The sequence below is a fragment of the Acanthaster planci genome, linkage group LG14, assembly GCF_054643075.1.
Source record: "Acanthaster planci isolate LZ-2023a linkage group LG14, COTS_SCS, whole genome shotgun sequence".
Classification (NCBI taxonomy): Eukaryota; Metazoa; Echinodermata; class Asteroidea; order Valvatida; family Acanthasteridae; genus Acanthaster; species Acanthaster planci.
Genome location: NC_141790.1, coordinates 4,553,257 through 4,564,059, shown reverse-complemented (window position 1 = coordinate 4,564,059; position 10,803 = coordinate 4,553,257). Strand labels below are relative to the sequence as shown.

The window sequence follows — 10,803 nt, the reverse complement described above, 5'->3', positions numbered from 1 at the left end:
ACCTTGGTCTCGTACGGGGGCGCTTTTGAAGACCAAATCAGACTGAGCCAAATCCTTCGAGAGTGCACAATGTGCTAAGTTAACTGGAAACAACCTTAATTTGAAATAAATCTATAGAATGCACATGATAGTGATGGAATTGAATAACTTTTCCTCAACCTGATTAATTTCGGTATTTTACACGGACGCGGGCTCGCTATGCTCTTCTGTTCGCGGCTGGATAACACAGCAAAGAGGGCGTTTACAATGCCAAGCCAGAGTGGCGTAACTACGGGGGCACGGATGCCCGTGCCCCCAGGTGCCCCTCCCCCTTTGTAATCTTTGAATAATCTCGATTGAGTTTATATCACTTTGCAGCTGAAGCTTAGTTTATCGTGGTGCCCTCTTGAAAAGAATATGTGCACCGCATGATGCCTCCGCATATTTAACCCTAGTTACACCTATTCCTAGCACACTTGCGGAGAGAACTATAGGTTGAAAATGAACCTCACTGCATTAGTTCGTCCAATCGTGTATTACACTCTCCTCACCACGCTTCTTCTGAATGGAGTGTCATAACAGATAGGCGTCAAAATATCAGCCACCTGTCGGAAACAATACTGTCACAAATAATTGATATATTGACTTTAAATTTCTTAGAATATCATTATCATGAGTTACTATTTTTTTATAAGTTCATATATTTCGATTATATAACAATTAAAGTCATCGCATTTCATGAATCAAAATCTTCTTTTCTTTATATGAATACGAAACTCCCTGTGGGACAGTTGGTCTTTGTTATCTTTAGTCAGTTGCGCTGTCTTTTTTCGACAGTGGTCTTGCAACCCCGTTAAATTTCGTTCTAAATGGTTTTAAATTCTACATGGATGTACTCTGCAACCTAACACCATTAAATCCAATCTTTCACACTGCGTTTACACTTGATCCGGCGAGGAGGATCAGATCCGGTAAGGGGGATCAGATCCAGATCAAAAACGTGTGTAAACGCAACGCAGGATCAGATCCTGATCAGATCTCAGAATTTGACGTAACTACATCCGGTGCAAGTCTTGAAGCGCGCGAAAAACAAGTTTGTGACATCGTGAAGACGTACATGTCATGTGTACGTACATGTACATGACATTGTACACGTACCATGCACACGCTGTTGGCCCGGACGCCAGACACGTAACCAACATTACGCTGGTTCCCAATTAAGCCCATGTGCTTTCTTGCTGAGAGTTGGTAGAAAACTGGTAGATACTTGCCAATTCCCATGCTTTTCCGCGTCACCTTCTTTCGTTACCGCTGCATATCGCTCATCCAAAACCTCCCATTTCCCCATTTTCATCGTTTCAGCTGATACTACGTGAGATAAGACAACAAGACATATAGACAGCGTGTAAGTACACGTAATACTGGCTGCCGTTTTGCTCCAGTGTGCGTAATCAGTGAACTGTTCACAAAACCTTCTCCCCGAGGTTACAGCGCTTCCTCGATGCCACGTGGGATCAGCTGGATCAGGGCTCGGCTACTGCATACGCATGCATGCAGTTCATCTTGTGGTCTTGATTATCCATTTCGCTGCGGGCGCCTTGATCAAAGGCTAGAACAGTCCTCTTGATGACTGCCATATGGAAGATGTTTGTACATATTCCCATGAGAATTGGCGAGACCCCGGCTCTAGTAAAGTTATTTTTACTGGCTAAGGGGAAGCCCCAGTGTTTAAGGTGACTAAATCAGGCTGTTCAACATGAACAGAGGTAAGATATAATGGGAGGTGATTATAGTTGGCCGTAATATTTTTTTATAAAGCAATTAGTAAAAACACCGCCTAAAAAGACAAAGGGCACTCTATGTATGGTGAGGGCACAAGTTGTAGCTGGTTCAGATGATCGTAATATCTCTTGTTTGGCTTTCCAACTCCGGCAAAGTTTTTTTTACGTGCCCAGTGTGCCCTTTTGTTCCTTTATCATACATACAGTTCAAGTTTGAACCTCCGCTGTCAAGCAGACTGTTACTTTTGTCACTTACACAGGTCCCATGGGTGAGAGTATGGTAGGAGTATAACATCAGGGTTTTAGTAGTAGTATCTCCAGCTGGAAGTCTTTTGCAGCAGTGCCGCGATTTCACACCGCTGTTTCCGTCTGTGTTAAACGGGGAACACCGGTTGTGCGCATGCGTCAGTTTTTTGACGAGTACGGGCACGTTGCATAATTCATGATCTTGACCCATTTTGTAAACACTGCCTAAAAGTCATGATAATACTGTATATTCATGATTCTGATGAATGTTTTCGACCACTCCCACACATTTACACTTTTTACTGACAAGTGCAACAGGAGAAGAGAACTGAAATGGATTTCTTAAGCGCGAAATTTAAAGCTAAACTGAGCTGCTCCGATTTTGTGTTTCTCGCGAGGTAAGATTTACAGATGAAAATTCTATATGACCTAGAGTTTTCCAAGCCTAAAAAACACATAATATCACAAAACAACTCTTCATCTTACAAACTGTATTTTCTCTTCTGTACAAACCCCGAGGTTTTCGAGAAATGTGGACTTTACATGGGTGATATTTTCAGCCTGAACCGCCATTTCGGTAGCCCGCGTAAGCGCGGTACCGGTGCCAGACTACATGTACATGTACATGTACATGTACGTACATGCACGCGCGGGCGATCTGCCCGATACTGCATGCCCGCCTGACTAGAAAAAAATGCGGGGCGACCAGCAGTTTAACTCGATATTCTTTGGTAAATTATGACCTCCCAGCAGTGCAGAATAACCTCCACTTTCTGATATATAAACAGGTTGGGTGCGGTATTGTCAAAACTTTTAAATGACTGGTATTTTAAATAACATCCTCAGAAGTTGATAAATGAAATAGTCCTCTTTTCAGATTACATGTACATGTACTTTCAAAAACTACATAACATGTGGATCACTTTTACTGGAAAGGCTTTGAAAGAAAATTTTAAATTGTTTTCTTACACTGAAACTGTTTGTTTTAATTTGTCACTTTTTAATACCTTAAATAAAAAAATAGTTCTGGAACTACATACCAATCAAAAAGGAAAGAACAAAGCTACTCTTGACAAAATTTTCAAGGATACAAGCATGTAAATTTATTACTTTAATTGACAGACTATTGGAAATTGGCTCGTTGATTATAATGGATCACATACACAATTTCCAGAAATTATGCAGAATATGTGCTGAGAGAGTAAATCTATGGAAAATCCATAACAGGCAACCTAAGCCTTGCTCAGAAAATCAAGAGAAGATACAAGCAAAGTATAAAATCAATGTAGAAACCGATGAGCCACAGTGCCACCCTCCCTTCATGTGCCATCTTTGCGGTTCAAATCTTTATCTTGCAAAGACACATCCTATGCCAAATGATTGGCCCCCCATCCTCCAACAGGCCCCTGCTTTATTTGTGACAAGGTGAACATTTCCAAAAGAGGTGGTCGTCCTTCGAAAGGGAAACATGCTCGTCTTATGACTCTTGACAGGGAAGAGGAGAAAGCCAAGGCAACTGTGCAGAGGAACTTTGAGTGTCTTAGGCAAACAACGACTCCGACAATGGGGCAGGATTTTCAGTCAGATGATAGTTCTTTCATTTGCAAGTACTGCTGCAAAATCTTCAACAGGCCTACTGAAACACAGTGTGAGCACATTGTTTGCTTGGAATGCCTAGAAGAGCTGTTTTCCAAATCGTCATCTTCGACAGTTCTTTGCCCAGTATGTAAGAAGCAAATCAGCCTTTTGCATATCCAACCTGCCAAGCACTACTTTGTGAATGTCCTCATGAATGGGAGGGTCAAGTGCAAGAAATGCAACCAAAGCAGTTGGCTCAAAAAATGCAGAAAGACATGACTGCAGTAATCCACAAAGTTCAGCACCTGTTGATGAGAAGATATTAAGAGATATTCTAAACCATGCAGTCACTTTTGATGTGTGAAGGCATGCATAGCCTTAGTTATGTTGTAAGCACGGTTTGCAAATAATAATAACATAATCTATAAACCAAAAACCGACATATTTATAAATGAACGTACATGTACTGTGCAATGGGGTAAACGCACAGGAATATTTGTCGTGTATATGTTTGTCTTTGTCAAATGCTATTTGAAGATAGGTACCTGACGGCGAGTACTTCGGAGCAACTCCTTCACGGTGAGGGCGCCCATGAAACCATCACGCGCGTAGAGCTCTCGTGGATATTCCTCCAAGATGTAGTGTATCAATGCAAAAATCAGCGTGTCGTATAATGCCTTGCAAATGCGTACCGTTAGGTTTGCACAGTTCACAGAGCGCAAATACATTGTAAAAGGTCCATTCTTCACGCTGAATGTCAAGCCTAGACTGGCAAAACTCTAGGAGCAATGCTTTTGAGGCTTTAACAACGGTCAAAAATCCCGTAATCGTCGATCAATCACAAACAGACGTTAACTTTTAGACACTCTTCTCACGCGTATCCGGCAACCAAAATGGCCGAACGTACTGACAATTAAAAGTCCAATTTTGTGTTTTTTTTAATAAGCCGTATTCTATAAATATTCATTAACACAGTACCTCTCAAAACGAATTTAATTAAGGTGATCCTTTCAGCTCATTAATATTCATAGTACTTTTTACCACAAGAGAGCGCACTTAAATGGCGCAAATCGTGCGCATGCGCACAACCGCTTTTCCGTGCCGAAACAGCGGTGTTCACGGCCGTCTTGTGAGGGAGCGCTTCATCAAAAGGCCACACTTAGCGCCTCAGTTTATACAATTTAATGGAATTCGGAACAGGGTTTCAAATCAGCAATCATCATACATCCTAGGGGGTTCAGAAGTATTCAGTTGGGTGAGTTATCATTTGAAATCTTTATTCAGTCAAGTGCATTTTCAAGCAAATAGTGGAGTCGTTTATTTGGGTTATTTATCTAAAATTTACTATGGGTTATTACGCACAAATTATTGCGGGAATACCAACACATCTCCCGGCGTGCCTTTTCATTCTATTTAGATTGAAGTCATTAGGAGAGTGTAACGATAAAAAGATCTTTACTAAACGTGCCTGTTAATTATCTTTGTTTTCTCTTTACTTGAAGCTCACATATATTCAAGGGAGGGACAGCAACTACTTACCGGGAGGGTTTTTTTCTTGAATTTCTTCTTAAATGCATGTCCAAGTCATCAAGTCAGTGTACCAAGTTCTTGCTGAGCATGCAATAAACCAGATTGCCAGCTAAACTTGGAAAATAGTCTACAGAAAACTGGTCCTTCGAGCCGGATGACATCCAGCTAACTAAGAACTGTCAGGTTCAACATGTCTGTCACAACTGAAACCCAAGCTGAAGAAACCCTAAATGTTCGTCGGGGGCGTTATCCGCCATATCCCCAGGGACATTATCCACATGTACCAGAAGCCCAAGAGCATTATCCGCCACATGTTCCAGAAGCCCAAGGGCGTTATCCGCGACATGTTCCCGAGGCCCATGACCACCATGTCATACAGCCTTCAAGTTTTCATCATCAACCAAGTGTTTCTCTGCCCAGGCAACCTGCGGATGCTGATGTGCCCGATACAGGACGACCTCCCTCCATGTACAGCGGGACCTCACGCAGCTCCTCAGCAAGATCATCCAAGTCAAAGATCACAAGACATCTTGCTGAACAGGAATCATGCAGGAAACTGGAGGAGCTCAGGAGGAAGGTGGAAGAGGAAAGAGTGAAAGTCCAGTTCCAAGCCAAGCAGATGGAAATTCAAATCAACTCAGATTTGAGGCAGGCAGAGAACTAGAAACTGAGAGACTGAGACATGAAATTGATGTCATTTACCAGGAAGAAAAAGACCAAACAAAAGTGGGTGGTCACTTACCGGGGCAGGTGGAGTCACTTAAAGATAGAACCTTTGCTTGGGTTAATGAAGGGGTAAGTACTTCTGAGCCCTCTGTATCCATGTTGGCTGATATTGGTATGAATACCTCTGTCAAACTTAACGCGCGCATGCCCGAGCCTGTACCGTTAATGCTACACAGCATGGCCATCCCCATGACAAGTGCTAACCCTCGTGAGGCAGCAACTCAACACACTTCACATGCCATGTCAAGCGCATACGTTTCGCACGGGGCGGCAAGCACCTACCTTCCTGGGGCAGCTAGCGCGTACATTTCGCATGTCAGGTCAGGCGCATACATTTCACACGGGGTGGCAAGCACTCATCCTCCTGGGATAATAAATGCGCCGGTTTCATGTGTTATGCCAGACTCGTATGTTTCACATCAGGCAGCAGGCGTACAAGTGGCCAGTTCCTTGCCACAAGTCTTTAACCCAAATGCCTCCGTATTTCTTCCTAACACCGTGTTAGTTCAGTCTTTGCCCACAGTTCGTTTGTTCAGTGACATGCCAGTTTCCAAGTTCTCACCAACCAGTGGTGCATCCGCCATGGAAGGAGTGGGCAGTCAATCCCCAACCCAGCATGGTGCCCCCAGGCAGCAGTCCACCAAGAATGGCAAGGTTCCAGAGCCATCGACTTCAAGAGAGGACACAGACACTTCCAGTAGTGAAGAACAGGGCGAATCAAATTCCTCCAATGGTGATGACCCATCAGAGAGTGATAAACGTAGCAAACATTCACACTGTCCTAAGGGATCTTCCAAGGGTAAGGGCAAATCCCCAACTCCTGCTGCCAATGCCACTAAAGGCCCTGTGACGACTTTCGCAGGCCCGTTTGGCTGTGGCTTTGGAGTTTGGGATAGCCTTCCCAAGTTGGACATCCCTAAGTTCGACAGTGAGCATGATGTTAGGCAGTATGTAACCTTTAGATCTCTATGGGACAGCATCATGAAAGGCCCCATTCATCAACTGCCAGATGTCACCAAATTCACCTACCTACGAAGTCATCTCGGAGGTCGTCCTCTAGCCATAGCTGACCGTAATCTCATCTTGGGAGATGGAGGATATGCGGCGACAATGAAGCAGTTGCATAAGGCATATGGGGATCCTGCACGAATAGTCCAAGGCCTACTCAATCAGCTAGAGGCCTGTCCTGTCCTTGGGTACAATGATTGGTCTGGACTCTGTGACTTCTCAGATGACCTGGCCACAGCAGTAGAAACAGCTGAAAAATTGGACTTTAGTGATGAGCTTAAGCACCACCGCTATGCCACTGAGCTTGTCAAAAAATTGCCTGAGAGGCTTCACTCAGAATTCCTGTCCAAAATGTGGAATCAAGGCCATGGTATGAGATACATAGTACATGATCTTACTCGATGGTTAAAGAAGAAGACTGGCCCAGCTAGTTTGATCCTCCTAGAAAAGGCGAACAAGTCAAAGTCCCCCAGGGAGTCTTCACAATGGCGGGGTCAGGGGCAAAAGAAGTCTCCATCCAACCAACAGTATCCATCCAGATCTTACGTGGCCAAAGCCAGTCCTCAGTCAGCAGCGACTGCATCAGCAGTCAGAAAGAAGATTGCTACAGAAACCAAAGCCCCGAGTGAAAGCAATGCATCTGCAATGACTCCAGAGAGGATTAGCTGTTTGTATTGCAAAGTCAGAGAATCGGGCCACTACCTCGAAACTTGTCAAAAATTTCAGGGCCTGACAAGAGAACAGAAGTTGCAGTGGTTGAAGACAAACCAACAATGTAAAAAACGTGCAAAGAAACATGAGAAGGAATGTGTGTATCCTAAAAAGTGTAAAGAATGCAAAGGTGACCACCGCACCAGCCTCCACGAACTTTCTGAACCCATAGTTAAGGAAGCAGTAATGTGTTCAGGGGTAGGGCCTACCCCTAGAGTGGACTTCATGCGTGATGTTTTGATCAAAGTTGTGCCACTTACTGTGCATGGGCCTTCAGGTGGCATTGACACCTTCGGCGTGTTAGATGAATGTGCGGAGAGGACAATGGTCCTGCAGTCTGTTGTTGACAAGTTGAATATTCCTGGCCGTGAAGAACAACTTTGCATCAGCACTGTGATGGGTGACACCAGCTGGAAGGGAAAATGTGTTGACTTCAAAGTCTCTGCTCATGGAGACAGTGAAAGGTACGGCATACAGTGTGCTTTCAGCGCCCCAGATGTTCAGCTAGTTGATTACAGTGTGTCTGCAGAGGATCTACAAAACAAGTGGCCTCACTTACGAGGGCTAGCATTGTTTTCGGCCCACAGGGTTCAACCGTCTGTGCTCATCGGTGCGGACCATGTCGAACTCACGCTTTCATCTGAAGTCCGCTGTGGTCCAAAGTGTAGTTCCCCCGTGGCAGTAAACACCTTGTTCGGCTGGACTGTCCTTGGTCACCAAGGTCTCCAAATCCCTGGTAAAACTTTGGATGGCCGAGGCATTCTGTTCACATCATGTGCTACACAGCAACCAGGCCAGCAGCTGCACCAATTGATGGAGCAATTTATGACAGTTGATAAATTACCACAGGTAAATGAAAAGCAGGTAACCCGCTCGAGGATCGACAAGCTTGCCATCAACATGCTGGAAGAGAACACCAGGGAAGTTGAAGTTGATGGGATGAAGCGGCTTGAAACTCCACTCTTGTGGAAGCCTAACCACAAGAAACCTTCCAGTCTCCCACAAGCAGTATTGGCATTGGCCCGCTCAAACCAGAGGAAGATTGAGGGAAACTCAGAGTTGGCAGGTTATTGTCGCACTTACATCTGCAAACTCCAAGACCAGAAACAGGTCAGGGTTCTTGGACCGGTGGATGACTTGTCGGCAGACCAACTACGAGGTTGGTATATTCCATGTCATGTTGTACACAGCAGTGGGAAAAACGGTCTCGTTTTCAATTGATCATTTGAGTTTGGAGGCCAGAGCCTCAATCATGAACTGGTTGCCGGCCCCACCTTGGGTCCATCTCTGTTGGATGTTCTCTTACGATTTCGTCAGGGTCGAGTGGCGGTTTTAGGCGATATAACCGCCATGTTTCATCGAGTTAGACTCCGACCGGAAGAGCGAAGAAATGTTTCGGTTCCTTTGGAAAGATGAGCATCTTGACAAATGGGTTGTCATAGAGTGGTTGGTGCTTCCATTCGGGGCTGCATGTAGTCGGTGCTGTGCAACATTTGCCCTTCAGAAAGCTGCTGTGGACCGGGTAGACCAGTATCCACGAGTCCAGTCTACAATAGAGAAAGAGACCTACGTAGACAACCAGCTGGCCAGTCGAGACACTGAAGAAGAGGCTACCCAACTTGTCCAGAGCACACGCAAATGCTTACAAGAAGTAGGATTCCAGACAGTACATGAGAGTCTTCCCAATGAGCCTTGTTCAACTCGTCAGGTACAATCGTTGTCACTGGACCCACAGGGGGGCGATCCAGAGCCAGCTCTTGGGCTATGCTGGGACTGGAAGAGTGATGAGCTGTATCACCCAGCCAGGGTTCCAGAACACAATGTGCTGACATGTGCTTTAATTTCCGGCCGTGGCCAATTGATGCGGACCCGGATCCTCGTCTGTGAACCAGACAAACAAAGTGGTATGCAAATTGAAAACGCTCAACAAACCGTGAGGGGCCAGTCTGTTTCAGTGTCGGTGAGGCAGGCGGTAACATACGCGTGCAGTGTATGCAGTGGCGATGGACATTGCATTATGACAACTATACATGTAACAACTCATGCATCGCCACTTACCAAGAGCAAAGGCAGATTAGATTGAGAGATTTTATTATCTAAGCTGAATCCCCCCCAATATTTTATTTGCAACTTGTTTCTTATACGCTAAAACAGAAAACAACGTGGCCAGTATATCATTAACCTCATGAGAATTTTATTTTCATTTTGTCTCTGGAGCTAAACTGTTTTCATTTATTTTTTTTCATAGGCTATTTGACGTGCAACTTGTTTCCTTTAAGCTAAAGCAGAAAACAACGTTCAAAGAATGTCATATACAGCTACCTCATGAGCATGTCATTTAAAACCGGAAACTGGAGTTGAAAGTTTATTATTCATTTTTAATTTGTCCATGGTTGTGCTACTGTATTTTAACAAGCTCAATCTTGCCAAGAATAGAAGCCTCTTGTTTGAGTGAGATGACTGAAACCATCGCCTCTCGTCATATTTTATGGTCTTTTTATTAATTCAAAATTGTTAATTCACACATCTCATAGTAACAGGGCCATGCACTCTAAAGTATTATGTGCATGTACATCACTTCTAAGAAAAAAAACCGCGTCATTGCATCACTTTTGGACCAATCCCATGACCAGAAACCGGAGTCTTTTTTTGTTTTGGCCTGCGGGTTTGCCGACCTGGAACCTAGGTTTCGGGCCTTAACAGCCATATTTATTATGTAGGTTTTATGAATCCAGTTGTTTAAAAATATCACTGAGAACTGATTACAGTTATATTGCGTGTTTACTGTCAGCTGGTATTTGCTCGTGAAACTAAATTATCTGTACTCCAAGTACAAGATGCCTACCAAATTGTGACCGCAATCGGTGCTATAACGAGTGCATTAAAAAGATAGCATGTTAAAATTTGAATTTTCGGGTTAGAAAAATGAAGGTTGACACAAATACATTTGTTGGATGATATTGGATTTGTGGGCCTTTGGTTGGAATTGGGAGCACTGTATCCATCCACATGCCTCCCATCCAGCTAGGACTGCTGTGCCCATGCCACGCTATGTTGACGTAAGAAAACTTGTAAACATACTGGATTTTCGTTGATGGTTTCCATTCAAAATGACCTCTGTAACCTATTTCCGGTAAAGGGAAAACCTTTTGAAGTCCACCATTGCAGGCCGTCTTTGACATACTGGAGGTCCCTGACCCCACTCTTGTACTTGATGTTTCCGTTCCTTACACATACAGCCGCC

The 10,803-nt window shown here is 44.2% G+C and overlaps 1 protein-coding gene across 1 annotated transcript; it reads left to right on the top strand.

The window, feature by feature from the left end:
• Positions 1–4,748: 4,748 nt before the first annotated feature.
• On the top strand, positions 4,749–9,178 carry LOC147796769 (uncharacterized). Its single transcript, XM_087146107.1, has 2 exons — positions 4,749–4,839; positions 5,087–9,178. The coding sequence occupies exon 2, from the start codon at positions 5,661–5,663 to the stop codon at positions 8,778–8,780; it is 3,120 nt and encodes a 1,039-aa protein (XP_087002233.1). The 5' UTR covers positions 4,749–4,839; positions 5,087–5,660; the 3' UTR covers positions 8,781–9,178.
• The last annotated feature ends 1,625 nt before the right edge of the window (positions 9,179–10,803 follow it).

Bases quoted from the DNA above. Each gene is read 5' to 3' on its own strand.
- LOC147796769 (XM_087146107.1), top strand. From the start codon at position 5,661: ATGCAGGAAACTGGAGGAGCTCAGGAGGAAGGTGGAAGAGGAAAGAGT.